The 19,017-nt window shown below is 54.7% G+C and overlaps 6 protein-coding genes across 6 annotated transcripts; 4 read left to right on the plus strand and 2 right to left on the minus strand.

The window, feature by feature from the left end:
- Positions 1 to 1,599: 1,599 nt before the first annotated feature.
- CGCA056_v013103 (uncharacterized protein) lies at positions 1,600 to 2,767 on the plus strand (the record flags this gene model as incomplete). The annotated part of the gene is made up of 3 exons (XM_037328347.1): positions 1,600 to 1,668; positions 1,718 to 1,771; positions 2,021 to 2,767. The coding sequence occupies 3 exons, from the start codon at positions 1,600 to 1,602 to the stop codon at positions 2,765 to 2,767; spliced, it is 870 nt and encodes a 289-aa protein (XP_037172863.1).
- Positions 2,768 to 3,569: 802 nt separating this feature from the next.
- Positions 3,570 to 5,067, plus strand: CGCA056_v013104 (putative GTP-binding protein; the record flags this gene model as incomplete). Its single annotated transcript, XM_037328348.1, has 4 exons — positions 3,570 to 3,663; positions 3,753 to 3,762; positions 3,849 to 4,968; positions 5,038 to 5,067. The coding sequence occupies 4 exons, from the start codon at positions 3,570 to 3,572 to the stop codon at positions 5,065 to 5,067; spliced, it is 1,254 nt and encodes a 417-aa protein (XP_037172868.1).
- Positions 5,068 to 9,642: 4,575 nt separating this feature from the next.
- On the minus strand, positions 9,643 to 10,442 carry gpi-11 (Glycosylphosphatidylinositol anchor biosynthesis protein 11; the record flags this gene model as incomplete). The annotated part of the gene is made up of 2 exons (XM_037328349.1): positions 9,643 to 10,059; positions 10,116 to 10,442. 2 exons carry the CDS (start codon positions 10,440 to 10,442, stop codon positions 9,643 to 9,645), a joined length of 744 nt encoding a protein of 247 aa, XP_037173365.1.
- Positions 10,443 to 11,709: 1,267 nt separating this feature from the next.
- Positions 11,710 to 12,040, plus strand: CGCA056_v013106 (uncharacterized protein; the record flags this gene model as incomplete). Its single annotated transcript, XM_037328350.1, has 2 exons — positions 11,710 to 11,903; positions 11,968 to 12,040. The coding sequence occupies 2 exons, from the start codon at positions 11,710 to 11,712 to the stop codon at positions 12,038 to 12,040; spliced, it is 267 nt and encodes an 88-aa protein (XP_037173364.1).
- Positions 12,041 to 12,838: 798 nt separating this feature from the next.
- ro-4 (Actin-like protein) lies at positions 12,839 to 14,192 on the plus strand (the record flags this gene model as incomplete). The annotated part of the gene is made up of 4 exons (XM_037328351.1): positions 12,839 to 13,147; positions 13,230 to 13,682; positions 13,758 to 14,072; positions 14,130 to 14,192. The coding sequence occupies 4 exons, from the start codon at positions 12,839 to 12,841 to the stop codon at positions 14,190 to 14,192; spliced, it is 1,140 nt and encodes a 379-aa protein (XP_037172867.1).
- A 2,209-nt stretch (positions 14,193 to 16,401) lies between these two features.
- On the minus strand, positions 16,402 to 16,848 carry CGCA056_v013108 (uncharacterized protein; the record flags this gene model as incomplete). Its single annotated transcript, XM_037328352.1, has 1 exon — positions 16,402 to 16,848. The coding sequence occupies one exon, from the start codon at positions 16,846 to 16,848 to the stop codon at positions 16,402 to 16,404; it is 447 nt and encodes a 148-aa protein (XP_037172860.1).
- Positions 16,849 to 19,017: the final 2,169 nt, after the last annotated feature.

The raw sequence follows: 19,017 nt of genomic DNA on the forward strand, positions 1-19,017 counted from the left end.
TGACTGCGTCTTCAACGTCGAAATTCCGTCTCATATGGACCCCGTGCGAGTCACCACGCTCTGCCGTCGCCAATCGCCACCAAAACCAGAACCACCAGCTTTCCTCCCTTCGTCTTAACTTTCTTGCGCTCTTCCCCCGTTCGACTGCCCGTTCATCTTACTTGTCCTTCAACTGCCCCCGACCGTATGTCACTCAACACCGGCCGCAGCTCATCCTTTCCCACCGGGTAGGTGTGGTGAGTGCGACGACCCCACCGCAACCTCCGCCCCGGCCAGCCAGGCCCGCTGACCTACATGGGCTAGCTTGTTGGCGAAGATTTCCATCGTTGGGCGTGTAGCTCAGTGGTAGAGCGTCCGCTTTGCATCTTCGTTGCAACTTCGTCTGCGGAAGGTCCAGGTTTCGATCACCTGCCCGTCCATTTCTTTTGCCATTTTGAGGCCTTTTCTTTTGCTGCATAGCTCGTTGGCTTTGAGTTGGACTGCCCATTTCCGGTATTTCCATTTATTTTGGTGCGTTTGATGCGTGTTACATTTAGTCTGCTACCTTTGGCTGGTAATGGGAACACTCGCTTGCGGATGGTCTCGAACTTGATGGGATGCGACTGGATACAACAAGCCATGATCGACTTTTGCATGGAATCTCGAACTCAGATCGCAATCTTTTGTGCTCTACAATCCATTTTATCTAGAATATGGCATAACATACTCCGTCCCGCAGCTTTCCACAAGAGGGCCTTTGAATAAAACTACAATGCAATCAGGTGTGCCTGAGACTGCGTCTTTTATTTGGAGACGTCAGCTGACAGTGTCGCTTCCTTCATTAGTTACGAAAGGCCCAAATTGGCACCACGGATGTCATCGGGGCGGGTTTGGTTTGCAGTGAAATCTCTCCACTCGGCCGCGTCGATTACAGTGAAGTTCGGAGACTATGGTCGTGGCTGATGCTGAGGTGGTGTCGCAAGCTTGAGGAGGTAGGACGATAGCAAACACCGTGAGCCGAGACAACGGCGACGACGACAACAATAGCAATCACACAGGAAAAGCAGTCGCTCCAACACAACGAAAAATAGGTGGTTTCCCAATATGGGGCGCGTTGCGGCAGAAACGATTCTGGGAGCCATGGAATTCTTGGTAGCTACGAGCAAGACTTCGGGCTGCGACCCCTTCGCCCAGCTTGACAATACTTCGCGGCTTGCAAAGATTAAGGAGTCGGGCAAGGACAATCAGCCAAACGGCACCCAGCATGACCGGCAGAAAGTTGGAGGCAGTAAGACCTGGGTCCAGATATTTGTGACGGGCGTGAGAGAGGCAGGTCCGAGGAGGGCTAATCACCACAAGAGGGAACCGACTACGACAAGTGCCTGCCACACTGAAAGCCAACGCTCTTGCTGTTGACTCTTCAGCCAGTCCAGCAGCTTGACAGACTTCCTCGACCAAGGCCACACATCTTCAGTCCATCCGACTTCCATCACATTACACGCGCATCAACAAGAACTGCCTCTTCTTTTGTTTCTTGGATCCAGCAGAGATTGACTTCTTCACATCATACCGGCAAACATTTCCAACACTATTCGAAATACAGATAACTTGACGATCAACATGCAGACACTCGCCAGCGACCTGGAGTACGTCCTCCTCAATAAACTCGTGCCCTTCGAAGTAGACGAGGTAAGGAGCATCGACGAGCATACTTGATGACATGACTGACACATAGTAGGACGAGCTTCATGCACTCGTCGATGATACGGTCGCCCACGTAAATAAACTATTGGTAAGCAATCGGCTTCTACGTTCTTTCTCCGACCCCTTTGGTTATACTGTCGTCACCGTCGTTCGTCTACCTGGTCGTTACCCTTCGCGAAAGACAGGACTGGCCGAAGTTTCTCATCATTAGAGGGCTTCCACATGTTTCTCTGCACCTGCAAGTCCATGCCCACCACCCCCTTCCCCTCGCTGTCATCACTCTCGTCTCTGTCGTCTCGCCCGACCCAGCTCTGTGTATACTGACACCCGAATGCAGACTTGTTGCAAGACAGGGTCTCAAGGCGAGGCGAAAGCCTACGTGGATAATTTCTGCGATGAAATAGTCAGTGATTGGGACGTGTGTCTGATGTCTGAAGAACCCACTGCGAGATTGTGGCAAGCTGTGATCGAATCGATCATCAATTGGCTTTCTGAAGACGTTGATCTCAATACGTATAACGATACCAACCGGCAATATCTCGGGAACAGCATCATCGTACTCGTGGGTATGGTGTATGCCGACGCTTCTTACTACCGTGCTGGACTTTCCACTTTCGAGACGGGGATAGCGCATGCCGACGATTCTACCTCCCGTGCTGGCCCTTCCACTTCCGAGGTGCCCGTACAAGATACCGCATCAAACACCTCAGACGATGCAGACGCATTATCTTCGACTCATTCTAACTCTTCTGGGGCTTATTCTGACAGCACCGAGGACAAAAAGGGCAAGTCGCGCCGTACCGCTGACTACAAGGGCAAGCCGCGTTGGCTTGAGAACACCCATTATGACCAGAACGGCTCTGACAACGACGAAGAAAATGAGGGTCAGACTACTCCTCAGAAGCGCAAGGCTGACGAGGTCTTCAACACGAACGACGACAAGATCGTCGGTTCTCCACGCAAGAAACCTTGGGAGCAGGACAGCATCGCTGAAACTGGATTCCTCGGCACTGCGGACGAGCCAGGACCTGATAAGGAGGCTGGCGAAGAAATGGGCATGGACAAGGCAAAAAACTTTCCGTAGACTCAAACCGGTGAGCATACTTACTGAGAGAGGTCGTACAGTCACGCCCGCGACAAACCAGCATGTCTGTGTTGGATCAGAACATGGACTTCAAGTACGAGAAGCCAGAGATGGACGAGGAACAGGATGATTTGAAGACAGGTAAGACGCGGCTCACAATGTAGAGAAAGACACAGGGACTGACAAGATCACGCAGACAGACGCGGAGCAAGAGCTCTATCAAGCGCGGATGCTCAAATGACGAGGGACCCCTTTCGATTGCGAGTTCTGCGAGGTCAATCTCCCATGGAAAAGCCTGGCCGTACCATGGAACCCGATGAAGCAGACTAGGATGGAGACGGCGGCATTACGAATAGTGTGTGTTTTTTGGTGCCTGTAGTTTCTTTTGTTGCGGTCAGTCGGTTGGCGGGAGAAAAACATGATGTGATAGCATTGAGATTAGAATGGATTCGGGTCAACAACCTGATTGTTCCTCATATTGCGAGCTTTACTTGTGAAGATCTGCAACGAGATTAGACCGGTGAATCCGGCAACTCAACGGAATGAGGCATTGCAGCACTGGCAATTGGCACAGCCCGAGATGCTGGCTACATACTCAACGTGCAGAGCGAAAGGGAGGCGAGACGGGACTCAGTGTGGACGCGGACCATGTCGGAACGACAGTCAGCAATTATCGGGGCAGCCCCTCATTGCATTAGCGGGACGAAGCCGACCAGGGTTGGCCGCGCCCTTCGCAAAATCGCTACCCCTCGAACGGTTCTCGAAGTTCACCACGACAGCACCACAAGCACAAACCGACGCAATGCCTCGAGATCCGCTGATCGGCCTGGTTGGCAAGCCTTCGGCAGGCAAGAGCACAACGCTCAACAGTCTCACAGACGCCTCATCAAAAGTTGGTCCGTAGCCCTTACCAAAAGCCCGCTCGACCGAGAAAAACCGAACACCCCACCATGCGACCTGGCCGCTGATGGAATTTTGTGAACAGGAAACTTCCCGTACGAGCCCTGCTTCTCCTCTGTCTCCTTCAGCAAAACCTCTGCCGTTTTCATGCCGGTCGTTCATCACTCACCCGAACCTCCAGATTCACGACGATCGATCCCCAACGAGCCATCGGATACCTCCAAATAGACTGCGCCTGCGCCCGCCACAATGTTTCGGACCGATGCAAGCCCAACTACGGCGCCTGTGTCGACGGCCGTCGCTCCGTGCCGATTGAGCTCCTCGATGTCGCGGGCCTCGTCCCCGGCGCCCACCAGGGCAAAGGCCTCGGCAACAAATTCCTCGACGACCTGCGCCACGCCGATGCGCTGATACACGTCGTCGACGCCTCAGGCACCGTGGATGCCGAGGGCAAGGAGACGCGCGGGTACGACCCGTCGGTGGACATTGCCTGGCTGCGCGGCGAGATTGTGGCGTGGATCAAGGGCAACCTGATGGAGAAGTGGGGGAGCATCAGACGGCGTCACATGGCGATCAAGGCGACAGCGATCGAGACGCTGCAGGGCCAGTTCTCGGGATACGGCAGCACGGCCAACGTGGTCGCGCGCGCGCTGGACCGGCTGGGGATCAAGGAGCCGCTCGAGGACTGGGACGAGTCGACGATCGACCGGGTGGTCAACGCCTTCACGGACGAGAAGTTCCCGACCGTCATCGCGCTCAACAAGATCGACCACCCGGACGCGGACAAGAACATTGCGAAGATTGCAAAGATGCAAGACCCCAACACGATTGTGCTGTGCTCGGCCATCTCGGAGATCTTCCTGCGCAAGATGGCGAAGCAGGGGTATGTTAAGTACACGGAGGGCAGCGAGTTCGTGGACACGCGCGAGGACCTGATCGAGCAGGGCGACCCAACGGGCGGCGGGCTCAAGGAGCTGGACGAGAAGAACCGCAACCGGATAGAGAACCTCAAGGACATGGTGCTGTACCGGTTCGGGTCGACGGGAGTGGTGCAGGTGCTCAGTAAGGCGGCGGAGATCCTGGGGCTGGTGCCGGTGTTTCCCGTGCGCAACACGACGACGTTCCAGTCTGGCGCGAACGAGAGCAGGGTCGTGTTCAGGGACTGCGTGCTGGTCAAGAAGGGCACGACGGTGGGGGAGGCGGCGAGGAAGGTTATGGGGGATGCGCCGATTGCGTATATCGAGGGTGCTGGGGGGTTGAGGGTCGCTGAGGACGACCCTGTTGCGGTTGGGAAGAACGATGTAAGTGTTTGCCTATCATCATGGGCTTCATGTTTCCATGGTCATGAGTTTGTTGCTAACGCCTCACAGATTCTGTCGTTCAAGGTCGGAAGAGGTTGAGTGTGATGCGCCTGGGCAATTCCACGCGCGGATGTCTGCCTCCGTTTACCTGCCAGCCAGCCGATAGTGATCAGAATCTCGCACAGCTCCCCGCTCCCCCTCCAGCTCCCTGATATCCGAAGATGTGGAACCATGGAGCACACCCCGTGACACTCACATATACATGGTAGACATCACACACATTCCGTGAGGAGAAAACCATCCCCGGAGCAAACGGGAGGGCGTTCATCGCAACGATTCAAATGAAGAAAATGTGACATGGAGTTGGCAGGCGGGTACGCCGGAACGCTTAGCCCAGCGAGGCGGGATGCAGGGGATCACCAGGCCCCCCCCCCCCCCCCCCCCCTTGGCGCGGACAGGGGTATATGGGAAGGCCGAAATCGAAAGGGTCTGTGAGCGCTTTGGGGGCCAGCAGCGTGCCACTCGAAACAATTGTTTTAAAAATAAAGGCCAGAAATACTATGCAGCATCTCGACCAGAAATGAAAATGAAATAAGGCCGGGTGGGATATCAAAGCTCAGCTCCATACCCGCCGAGTCATTGCGGGTTGGTAGATCGTCCTTGGTATCTCCTTATTCCTGTGCTCGCATTCGCGCAAAGAACCTGGACGATGGTGATCTATGATCTATCTGGTTGACGCTCACCGCACTCTGTCCGTTTCCCCAGCGCTCTCGAACAGGCCGCAGCCCGGCTTAACGGTCTGCGTGCAATTAAACACAGCCCTCGCGGACAGGGATCGCAGTTTATCTGATTCTGGCGGCCGACGGCAGTCAGTCAGTCAGTCAGTCCAGCGGCAGGGCGACGACGGACGACAGGCTTCAGGGCACATTCAATCTGCCTTAACGCTTTCGGCTTCGCGCCGAGTGTGTGCACAACTGCACCGCAAAAGGCAGTGTGGGACCGACGCTGCGCCGAGTATTTTGCGTGACGCGTCCTTCGGCTTCCGTTGGTTGATCCGTCGCGGTGAAGAGCAAACCGCCCCGGGATCATTTGGAGGTTCAGGCGTCTCCATTATTGTGGCTGGGCTCGTCGTTGAGTACGCGGGAAACAAGGTTTATTTTTTGCGACCATGGCTGCCATGGCATGGTTGGCTATGCAATAACTGCTTGAGCGTTCTTGTTGCAAGTGAAATAAGCTCTTGGACGGTGTTTCCGAAGTCTGTATGCTTAGGCGGGTTGGTGGGATCTAGAACGTTTCCGGGCGAGAGCTCAGCGTTTCAATGTAAATGAGGCATGACATCACTGGAGGAAACTCCGGCAATGTCGCTGTTACTGCTGGAGGGGGAACATCACAACCGCAATCATGCGGCACAGCCGGGTTATGAAGCAACCAGATACGGCTGCGTCTGACAACACATCACACATGCATAATGAGAAAATTCTTTGCGAAAGAAGAAATCTTTGATTGAAGAGATTGATGTCGGGTATCGAATTAAGCATCAAGTGTACACAGTCCAAAGTCTCCCTGATCCAATTCTTGCAGGCGTACCGCAAGAAAATAAGAGCCGATCAGAACCAGTCCGTGATGAAAATAACCGCCTCCAACAGAGGAAAAGAGGCCGTTGCTGTGTCGTGGTCGTAAATAACAAAAAGCGGTAGGGGGTCTTAGGCCACCCTGCACTGGCAAGCAGAATCCCTGCCGTCCGGTGCAGGAGGATCCCCCAAGGTTGCCGGATGAGACGGAAGCTGAGGTCGCTAGAATACCCGGCCACCGCCTACACCACCACCCTCCTGTCAAACGATTGGGTCTCGCATGTCGAAGGGCTGAGGTCATGCCGCTGTCGCTTGCTTGAAGTCGTCATAGCGCTCAATGATGTAGGAGGTTCAAGGTCGGGACGACCTCAGTGACGGGACGCTTAATATTTCAGGATGATGTACAGAGCGTGGATGATACCGGGCAGGTAACCTGTGAATGTTAGTGAATGCTGTATGTGATGGAAATGAGTGTCGGAGCTTACCAAGAATGGTCAACAGGATGTTGATGAAGAAGTCAGCACCGCAGCCGCGCTCAAGGAAGACACCAACAGGCGGGAGGATGATGGCAAGAAGGATCTTGCAGATATCGGAAGCGGTGAAAGGCATGGTGTTTGATGTGTTGTGGTGATGAAGTGTTTGTTTGTGTGAGTCTGATAGTTCGCGACGGGATCTCGAAGATCTAACGTAAGGTCGAATGTAAGTTGGTTTTAGAATGTCAAGAGGGGAAAGGAAGGGTGGGATGGGGACGAGATGCTTAAATAGAGGAGTGGTACTGGGCAATCCTCCAAGACTCAACGAGGGAAAAAAAAAAAAAAAAAAAAAAAAAGAATGGCCCCAGCAAGTAAGGTAGGCGCAATGGACTGGAAGGTCACGGTCACCAGTCGAGCTCACAGTGATGTGATGTGGACTTGCAGGGGCCGCCCCCTTCCCGCCATCAGTACATCTCTTCCTTACCTCACTGCGGACCTTACGTCTGACAAGGGACAAGCCAGTCGCAGGTGCCAGGCCATTGAGGTCCGGAAGCACCCAAGCACCAAGCATCACCCAAGCGCAAGCTCCCAGTAAGCCGCAGCAGCTGTGCTGTTCGTGCCGGGGAATAGGCTTGGGGTGAAATGAGAAGGGACATGCGTCATCGACTGATTCCCGGTTTGCTGCGGCAGGAATAAGGTGCGCCTGCGTAAGGCACACCGGGCCCCTACCTCACTGACAGACAGTCCGCACCTCCCTTCGGATAGCTTCTCGCTAGTTTTCTTGGGCATGGGATGGCTTTGCCGTGCGATGCGGACAAGCCACACCTTCACCCACTTTTTGGGCAATGACCCTGCTCTTCACGCCCTGTCTGGCCCTTGACGTTCTCCGGAAACTACAATCCGTGCGGAGCAGAACCGAAGCCTGAAGACAGTACAGCTGCATCTTTACGACGTATCAGCAAAGTCAGATATGGCACGGCTGTTCCTGCAAGACGGCGAACCACTGACTGCCTGCTGCCAGGTTTCTGCAATTACATCAAGATGCTTAAAGCTGATACCGGTTCGCGGCGCAGACTTCTCCCACATGATGCCCCCTTACAGAAATCCGACACTTGAATACTTTGCCATGGCATCGTTGTCGTTTCCGATCTATCCTTACCAGATCGAGCCTTCAATTGCGCGTCCCCCGCCCCAGCCAGTTCCCGCGACATCGCCGTCATTGGGAAGCAGCACCGTACCCAGGCACGGCCATTCCGGGGCTGGTCTTCAGGTCATGGGTGCACAGGTGCGCGCTGGGCTGCAACTGGCTTGCTTGTTTTCTCGCGTAAAGGTAGCCAGTGTACATCGGAATCTAATGGACGAGAAGCTGCGCGAACTCTTTTTCGGGGCGGGTAGGTGAATGCTACGTCATCAGCCGAGCCTGCTAGCGCCGCTGGTGGGGTCCGCCTTCTTAATTTGCTTCTTTCGCTCATCGGCCCACACGCTCTCGACCAGTAGGAGGGGCTAGAGACAGTCACGCCGGCAGGGAAGGTGCCCTAGCAACATGCAGGCGATGAGCCACAGCGCCACACCAGGAAAGCTGATCAGTGTCGCAAGAGTGACGGCACAGCCACATAGCCACAGATGAGCATCGAGGATCTGCCTGTCAGTTCGCTCGACTTGGCGCAAGGTTCATGCCAATTGTTTCTCCAGCGGGCATCGGTCCGTCCGCGCATGCTGTGGAGAAGACATGCAAATGATTTGGCAGTGAAGAGTCACCAAGTCACTTTTGCCAATGTCCGTTCTCCCAAATCCCCACCGCCTTGTTGGTTTCTTTTCCTCTTGCACGGCGCGCCATTCACCTTGTTCTTGTCTCCTCGCCCCATCAAAAACTCGCCAGAGCTGTCTCACCAATGAAACCCCAAGGTGCCCCGTGACTTATGACGAAAGGGGCCCGGTCATGCCCGGCGGCAAAGGGGGAGGAGCCAAGTCGGCTCGGCAGCTGGCAGGGCTGGGACGGAGACGCGGCCTGTACCCGCTTTTGTGACGGGGGGCGCAGACGGCGAAAAAAAACGTCGCTAGAAGTCGGACTCCAACGCCTATTTCGTCGACTCTGTAGGGCTGGACTCTTCCATGAGGCAAGCTTGCAAGGCTATATGTGGCTGCGGTGAAGTGTGCCGCGACGGATATGATGTTGGTGTTTCACTGCACGGCATTGATTGCGACATCGCCGAGGCTCATGGCGGCAAATATTTGCAACATCACGTTTCTTTCCTGGCGGTCTATCGCATTGGTTATGTTGGAACTTTGTTTGGTTTATTTTTTTTTGAGGCCACTCTTGGCTGTTGCCAATTGGCACTAGGTATTATACATCGATTACTTTGCGGAAGGCCAAGTTGCTGCTAAACAAGAGCTAGCGTTGGTGAAGCCGCTGTTGCCACGCACGCTTGAACTACCGCCTCTTCAGGTTCAGGTTTAGGTCTAGGCCTAGCCATGCTACACCTTACCCGGAGGCATTCTTGTGCGAGACGTGACGAATACTAACGCCATGTCACTCTCGTGGTATTGTCGACGAGTCAGACGGTCGGCGGGACTGTTGTCGCTGACTTGCAGCACGCTGCCATTTCAGATTATTGACCGCCTCAGCATGCTCACTCGTCGTCGCTCGCAGAACCTGCCATCCTCTTGCCAAACGCCAATGTGCCGCCAATGGTCTTGCCCAGGACGTAGCCGCCGTAGAGGCCACACAGAATCGTAACGGGCCACTTCTGCCAGTCACGGTCCCAGTCCAGGGGAATTGGCACCGCGCCGAGCCACGCGCCCAGCAGACCTCCGATCAGACCGCCGTATGCCTCGTCCAGCGGCGCAGCCGCGCTGGCGATGGACGCCCATGTGCTGGCCTCGACACCGTGGACGTAGAAGAGTGGGAAGAGCGAGAGGAGGCAGACGTTGGCGGAGCACAGGAGGGTGTGCGGGACGTGTGTGAGGAAGGGAGCGCCGAAGAGAACGAGCACGATGTGCAGGGCGGGCGTGATCAGAGCGGCGAGGAGGACGGAGAGGAAGATAGCCTAGCATAGCTGTTAGCGATGACTCCCCGACCGATTGGTGACGGATGACCACTCACGATGAAGGGGTTCGGCCCCGTGCTCTCAACCTTCTTCTTCTCGCCAGGCCGGGGCTTGCGAGTACCCTTTGACGCTTGCGAACCAGCGGCGGGCAGGCAGACGAACGCATAGACAATTTGTATCGCGGCGACGACCGGCAGGGAATTTGTGAGAGTCCGCACGGGGTCGGCCACCAGCGAGCTGAACTGTGCAACGAACAGGCCAGACAGGAGCACCGGCTGGACGTGTCGGACGAGCTGCGCGGCAGGGCTCGGAAGGGCGTGGACCGGGTGCAGTCCGTCTTTCGACTTGCCCGCGTCGGAGGCGGCCTTCATTGGCGACGACATTGTCACGTGGTCTACCAATGGCATGCTCGAGTGGTCGGTCGGTCGGACGATCGCGAAGTCGGGAGACTCGGGGGCGTTGTAGGGTATCGGTCGGTCGATAGGTGAGCTTCAATGGGACGGGAACCCGGAAGGCCACGGCTCAGGAAAAACCGCGGAACGGCGTCAACGTCCGACCACGTTTGGCGGGTCCGCCCGAGTCACATGGCGATAAGACCGTTATCTGAAGGAACTGCTGCGTGCTGGCTGCCAACCCCAGATTCTTGGGCCACTCAGCGTGCGCAGGGTCGTGACGGGCCTGCAAGCTTCCCAAGTGACAGCTCGCAGTACGTACCGCTTCTGCAGCAAAGTGACACCGCATCTTCCACCTCATTCTTTCTTGGGAAAAAGAGCAACGATGTCATCTCATCCCCTATTTTCGTTCGGGATCTGAACTCCAATACCTTTGCACGTTCGGACCAAGGCAGCTGTCACTGTCTTCCCCGGATTCTCCCTCGTCGTCGCTCCCAGCCGGCTGGGTCTGTGGTTCGATTGTTCGCTTCAATGGTCAGCAGCGGCGATCATCTCATTCGCGGGGAATCCAGGCCCCTCTGCCAGCCAATCAGTGCGCCTCCTCGGTGGCCGCCGTCAGACCACATCACCCCATAATCGTTGGCAGTCGTCAGGAAACTGCAGAGAACCACACCATCGCCAATCGACAGTTTTAATACGCGATTTTCCAGCGCAGGCTTTTTGCAAACCGCCCAAATGACCCAAACGGTTTGCCTCCCCACCCGCGCGGCTGCGCCTATTGGGTGAGACATTATGTCTTGTCAACTTTCATTGCAGAATCCCATGGCCATGGATACCGTTTGGGGGCCGTTGGAGATGGGATGGCATGATTTTGCCTGGGCCTCGATTGAGAAGCCTCACTCGCTCCGCCCAGGCACGGCAATCTTACGGGCAAAGCTGCCCGCCCATCTGCCCACAATAGGCGTTTGCCGTAGGAAATCCCGGAATAGCCTTGCTCAAGATTTACAGATCTCGTAGCTTTGCAGGCAGGAGTCACAATCTTTTTCCTGGTATAAGATCCGAAGCAGCTTCCCGTCTGTTGTGTATCCCTCTCTCTCATCATCATCACACATCAACAACATCAAACAGAGTCTCGACTCAAACAAACACACAACTCTCCACTACATCTTTTGTACGAGTGTATCACTGCCAACTTCACTCCTCTTAATCACTGAAAAGTCTTTACTCGACAACCAAACCAACCAACTCATCACTCAAAATGTCTCCCGCATTCGCCGCCCGCACTGCCGCCCGCATGGCTGTCCAGCGCAGACAATTCTCTCTCCTCACCAACATGCGCAACGTTGCCCGCCAATTTGAGCCTCATCCCTTCCAGAGGATGCCCCAGACTGGCGTCCAGGCCAAGCCCTACTACGGTGCCATGCTTAAGAGACGTGCCGTCACGGCCACAATGTGAGCATTATATTTACCGATCGTGCCTTTTGATTCGAATCTCGACTAACAGTACACCCTGCAGGTTCTTCCCTCTCTTCACCTTCGTCCTTGGCTGGCCCTACCTCACCAAGGTGGCGCTCGACGGCCACATCTGAGCAAATGCATTCATTCCTCTTACTGAACTGAGTGGAAACATCGATATGGGAGTTGGAAGCTAGAATTTTGGGAATTTGGAACATACCACGGAGATACCTGTACATATCTTATCTCGAGCATCTACGGCGTTCGGGGGCTTCTTGGATTCAGCATCGGTAGAAGTCTGTTCGGACCAGCAGTATTTACTTTGTTCAAAACACACAAACTACTTTGCGCGCGTGAGACTCGATTTTATTCAACGACAAATAAATAGAGAGATAAATCTCCACAATCGTTTGCATCCCAAATGCAACCCTTTCGTGTCACCATCTCTGCACTTACACACCTGCTCCAACCGAGACCCTAGAGGCCAGTGCACGCCAGCTCCCAATCGCGCTACTCCACATCTGTCCTAGCAATTCGCGCCCCTGCAGCTCCCCGGACTGAGACCGCGTCGTGCTTGAAGCTGTCCTCCAATTTTGACCATTTTGACAACATCCCATCTCCAGCGACCAACGACGAACGAGCCGACGACCCAGCGACGACACCGCAAACTCCTGCAATCCTCCCTTGCACACCGGGCTCAAAGCGTGCGGGCGTCAATCGTAGCCTCATTTCCCCAACGCCAACGAATCGCCGAGTCCCCACTTGCCAGCAGTCACCGCCAAACACAAACAAAGGGGTGGGTGTGGTTCAACGTGTGCGCGAAATCGGAACGAAACTCGCCGACCCGACGATACATACGACCGGCGGGAACGATTGAGAAGCGGAAGGATTTGAGAGAGAGAACATTTTGATCCTCGGATGCATCGCGCAAGATGACGGACTCGCTGCACAACGCGCCCATCGTCCTGGACAATGGCTCCGGCACCATCCGCGCCGGCTTCGCGGGCGACGACCTGCCAAAGTGCTACTTCCCCTCGTTCGTCGGCCGTCCCAAGCACCTGCGTGTCCTGGCCGGCGCGCTCGAGGGCGAGGTCTTTATCGGTCAGAAGGCGGCGACGGAGCTCCGGGGTCTGTTGAAGATCAGGTACCCGCTTGAGCACGGCATCGTCACGGACTGGGATGACATGGAGAAGATCTGGGAATACGTGTACGGAGAGGGGCTCAAGACCCTCAGCGAAGAGGTGTGTGTTCCGGTAGACCGCGGGGAGATGATGGCGCTTTCCCCGCCCCAATTTCATCTCGCGATGCTAATGCTTGTCCCAGCACCCCGTTCTCCTAACCGAACCCCCCCTCAACCCCCGCAGCAACCGCGACACGGCCGCCCAGATCCTCTTCGAGACATTCAACGTGCCGGCGCTGTACACATCGATCCAGGCGGTGCTGTCATTATACGCCAGCGGCCGGACGACGGGTATCGTCCTTGACTCGGGCGACGGCGTGTCGCACGCCGTCCCTGTGTACGAGGGCTTCGCGATGCCGAGTAGCATCCGGCGGATAGACGTCGCGGGCCGCGATGTGACGGAGTACATGCAGACGCTGCTGCGCAAGAGCGGCTACGTCTTTCACACCAGCGCCGAGAAGGAGGTCGTGAGGCTCATCAAGGAGTCCGTCACCTACGTCGCGCACGATCCCAGGAAGGAGGAGAAGGAGTGGGCCAACAGGACGGACTCGGCCAAGAGCATGGAATATGTTTTGCCGGACGGTCACAAGCTCAAGGTAAGCAACAGAGCAATACTTTCCGTCGGGAAAAGGGTTTAGAGAGGGGACAAAAAGTGCTAACCGTGATGCTAGATTGGCGCGGAACGCTTCAGGGCACCAGAAATCCTTTTCGACCCCGAGATCATCGGCCTCGAGTACCCGGGCGTGCACCAGATCGTCGTCGACGCGATCAACAGGACGGATCTCGACCTGCGCAAGTCGCTGTACAGCAACATTGTGCTCTCGGGAGGCAGCACGCTGACCAAGGGCTTCGGTGATCGTCTGCTCACGGAGCTGCAGCGGTTGGCCGTCAAGGACATGAGGATAAAGATCTTTGCGCCGCCGGAGCGCAAGTACTCTACATGGATCGGAGGAAGTATCTTGGCTGGTCTCAGCACTTTCAGAAAGGTGAGTCTTCTGTCCCCCGCTTGGGTCGACGAAGTGACATACTGACAACCGTGACAGATGTGGGTGAGCATCGACGACTGGCACGAGAACCCGGATATCATCCACACCAAATTTACGTGAGACGGCTTCTGCGTTTTGAGTTTTATACGAAGCGGCTTTCTAGATGCGTTTACTCTGCACATTCTTCTGCCCACGCTTTTTTCCAATAGAATCTGGGCGTGTCTCCATCAGATGAGCAAGACATGCACCGTAGACGCGTGGCGAAAGAAGGGAATGCCTTTTCTTCCCGGTTGTCAATCAACGTATGTGTCATGGGAAGACGACGGGAAGAGAACCGGAGGGAGGACTGGCTAGATTTTGTTTTCCAAAGATTACCCCCTTCTAAAAAAAGATGTCCCTGGCGTTGCGAGAGGCCAGGGATTCAGGCAAGGTAGGCAGCATGTTGAGGTAATGAGTCAGCTAGAAAGTTGAGAATGATACCCGAGTCTTGTTGTCCCGTTTGTGTGTATGATAAAAGCTGCGAACTGCTAGCATGTATCACCCGTAAAAGACTTAAGGACGATTGAAGGCTCTTGTAGATGACGGGTTGACCATGTTCAACTACGCAACGCCCGCAGTTGCGCTCTGGCCTTGAGTGCCACGACTGTCACCTGCCAATGACGGGGCTGAATTGTGACAGAGATAGCAGAGCCGAAATAAGAAACTTGCCCTGGGAGATTTCAAAAGCAACGATGCCGAGATAAGACGAGAAGGAAAGATGGTTCGTGGGAGCTCTGACCTCTTTGATAAGGATAAGGTCTCATCCAGAAGGCTGTTGCTTTTGGAATAAGCAATGTGAATACTCACATGCGCAGGCCATGTGCGGGCGAGACATTTGTTCAATCTCGTGCGTTGGAAGTGTCGGGTATGGCTTACGGGCGTGTTCTATTTAAGAGGGTGTTTGGAGTGAGTAGCTAGAGTCTTTAGGACAATATTTTCCGGGTTTATCGGGTTGACAGCAAAGAGCAAGAAGGGATTACGAATTGATTGAGGAAACAAGTGATGCAATGCAGTGGAGTGCGGCTTCTATAATTGGGATGAGGTTTCCATATCGTCGTTTGTTTCCATCTTTGAAGTTTTCCCTAGTAGTTGTGGTGCCAAATCAATGGGTGAGTAGTTTATGAGGTCGTCTCCTTTGCTGTTTGTTTCTCAAGCAGCTCCCATCGGGACAGTACGACGACATACATCAAGACATCATTGTCTGGTGATTATGGATTGATGGAGAGGAAGTCGTGACATTGATGTACCTCCAAATGATGTGGTTCATGCCTGTTTCCATGGAAGTTGCTCATTTTCAAAAATCTAGGGACTGTCTGCTATCTTCTGAGCGGTATGTCGATGTGAGTGGCAACGGTTGTGATAATATGTAGAGTATATTTGGCCGATCTGTGCCATCTGAATAGATTCGACAAGCCAATGGGCCGGGCTGGTAGTCAGGAGCTCAGTTCTCAAGTCTTGTCCTTTTGAACCGTTGCGTTTTAAACACGAGGAGCACAGAGATCTCCGTCGGTGTGATTGAAAGAGCCGGCCATATCATTTGCTGCGCCACTGTCCGTCAATGTTGTCCAGTGCCGGCTTATTCCTGTCGTAGTCGTTCCGAGAGCTTTCGATTCAGTGTTGGTGTTGCCGTTGTGACTATAAAAGATGATTTGCAACCTTTGGGTTTTTGAGTCACAAGCAGACTAGCAATCATGGGCGACTGGCTTTCCTCTGGTTCTTCTTCGTAAGGTGCCGGCGGCCTCTTTTATTGACCATGCACAGGGGTCGATGCCGTGCACTTGTGTTGAGTGAGTTTGTGCGAGGAAGAGGTACCAGTTCGACAAGGCAACGTCCACGAGGAATCGGCAGTTATGCGTTTGATATTCAAAGCTCGAGTCACAGGCATAGTTCAGGATCAAGGTGGAGTATTTGAAGGTTCATAAACTTTCAATTCAAGGGCTCCATCATCAGATGGGCCATGCTATCCAAATGAAATTGGGGGGGTATTGTGTCGACTACTCGACTTCGCTCAAAAATCGTAAAACGCCCTTTCTTTTTTCCCGCTATGCTCCCATGTCTCTGGCATCTTCCAGCCAGCGAATGATTTCCTGCAGACGGTTTCTTCGTGTTTGCTCCAAGGCAACAACCTCCCGGTTCTCTTTGTGAGAATCTCCTTTGCTTTTCCCCCTATGACCACATGATATATCCGACAAATGACTTTTTTTGGTTTCCAAACGCCTTGCTGAGTTCCGTTGCTTTTTTATAACATGATTTTGTTGATGTAGTGGAGACGGTAGACCACGAGAACCGCTCAGTTCTTCTTGGAAGCGAGACGGCGAAGGAAGCTGCCGCCGCGCTCCTTGATGGACTTGAGCGACGAGCCGGACGAGGCGGAGGACTCGTCGCTCAGGACGGAGGAGGCGTCGGAGCCCTTGCGGCGGGAGACGTTGCCGGCGCCGCCGATGCCGACGTGGCCGACGACGGCGCGGTCGCGGACCTGCTGGCGGTCAAAGTCCTCGTCGAAGCTGATGACGGGCCTCTCGGTGGCGCTGTGGGCGTTGCCCGCGCCGCCGATGCCAGAGTAGAAGCGGCGGGCGCTGTTGTTGGCGGAGACGGGCTTGAGGGGCGTGGTGACGCCGGTGGCCGGGGTGGTGACGGGGGCCTTGAAGATGTTGCCGGCGCCGCCGCGGCCCGAGTAGATGTAGGTGTTTGGTACCACCGTGGGGTGAGGCTCTGTGACGAAGATTTGGGAAGGCATCTTGAAGGATGTGTATGTGGTGTAGGTTTGGTGTAGGTTGTGATCCGTGTAAGTGGGTTGGTTCACGGGTTGTGTCGTCTGAACTCTCGGATGAGGGAACGGAGCTTGGATGAAGCAGAAGCTTGGATGTCTTGGGATGAGTCAATGATGGGAAGCGAGGTCGACCGTGAGAGACAGAGGAGGGTCCATGGTCTATATAGGTTTTGTTCGTCTTTGAAGGCGTGAGCGTGAGGAAGGGGGGAGGGGTGGTGGGCGGCCAAGTACCATCGTACACATACACGCCAGGGAGAAACGGCGGCCAGGCTCTGCGGCGTCCGCCTGACGTGCAAAAAGTTTCCCATGGGCTGAGTGACGGCGTTGCACTGGGGGGGAGAGAAGGAGTCACCTGGCGGTACGTAGCTACGTACAGCTCGCGCGCCCCATTGCAAAAAAGAATTTTTAGCGCTGGAGGGAAAAGTTTTGGCGGCTCTATTGCGGTGCCGTAGGTACTTCTCAGAGGGGGCAGACGGGGGGCCCAGAGTGGGAGCGGAAGAGGGACTGAGGGGGTAGATCTTGGTTGCAAAATTAGGACGGTCCCGAGGCCCCGAAACGTCGGGAGCGGAGCTAGTTGCTGTAGGCTAGAGGCCAGAGCTAGGGCTGGCAGAGCTTGGTTTGGGACAGCTCATGGGTAGCTTGGTTCGCTGTCGTTGGTTGCTCTTGTTCCCCGTGACTTGGACCAGGGTGCCAGCAAAGTGGTTTCTGCGCAGTGTAGTATGAGAATGACCAAGGAGGAGTACCGTCGTAAGAGCTCGAAATGTCTTGATGCAGCTGGGTGGATGACTGCGCGTCGTCCTCATTCCTACGGCATTTAGAGGACCAGTTTGTGAGGCTTGACTTGCATCAATGGGATGATGAAGACATGTTGGGACGTAACAGTAGGGGTGAGACAGGGTTTCTGATCGGAGGCATGCTGCATATGCCGTCCGCCTACCTCCCTCCTTGCCTAACTTACCTCATGCTCCCTGGTGTTAGAGAGCCATCAGTCATCGGCCTTTAAGGAGTTGCGTGTAAGACGCCCGGACATTGGATATTGAGAGCCTGCTGTTATCTGCAAAATAAGCAAACCCAGATAAGATATCTTTCTGGATTTGTTTATTCTGATAAGAAGCACAAAGAAGCAAACAGCAAACATGTCCAATTCGTCGTCAGCCAAGCACGCATCATGTCGAAACGGACATGTCCGCGCAAATTGCCAATTGCACCGGCGCAAGGCGAGCTCCTCTGAGATGAGGTGGCACCCTTCTGTCCTCGTCTAAACCAGATCTCAGCTAAGCAGTTTTTTCTCGAGTCTTTCGGTCTCCCCACTTTCCACAGTGGCCCGCGTGATGCAAACCTGCTACCGGATGGCGTTCTGGAGTCACGCGGAGCCACTTTCTGAGGAAACGAAGAAAAAAAAAACACCTCGAAAACCACAAGACGCCATTGCGTTCTGAGGCAATCTGTTAGCAAAGCGTTACCCCATCGATTGCCGCTTTCGGCCGTAGCGTAGCACTTTGGGCCACTCAGAGGCTTGGACCACAACTGGGGAAAGATGGGGCTAATGCAAGGAACTGGAAAGTCTCCTTTGGACCTCTGGCTGGAAGTTTTTTTTTTGGTGCGAATTTTTTCTGTTCTCTCAGTTACTGTTGTCCGCAGAGCTGGATCTGCTACCAGCATGTTTTGTTCCCGTGTCCGTCGAGACCGGCGAGGTACCGATACACACAACCCCCTGTCTAGGGCCCCACGACATGGTCGACGACGTCAAAGATCCAATTTGGGCCCCCCTGGCGCGACCAGTCAGCAGTTTCCTGGGGGTAATGGAAATTCTGTTTGCCGCGACGACGACGGTCACCAGACCTTCCTGAACCCATGTCGCAAATGCCACGATTCTTGTTGCAAGTTGAGGAGTCTGGGGAAACCGTCGCCTTCGTCTGTCGTCTGTTCGTCGTCTGGGTTTTTCATGGGCCCCGCCTTCGTTGGCGGGAAACGTGCTCGCTCGAGGAGTTGCTGTTCGTTGGGTCGTGGCTGAGTGTGTTTGGTGATGTGACGCCAACGTGTGGTCTCATTTCGCGATGTCGTTGACGAATGCTGACGAGTGATTTTGCCATGCAGATTGAGAGTGCCTCAACCGTGGGTTTGTCGTCGACAACG

Source organism: Colletotrichum aenigma (assembly GCF_013390185.1).
Source record: "Colletotrichum aenigma strain Cg56 chromosome Unknown KSG_Cg56_contig09, whole genome shotgun sequence".
NCBI lineage: Eukaryota > Fungi > Ascomycota > Sordariomycetes > Glomerellales > Glomerellaceae > Colletotrichum > Colletotrichum aenigma.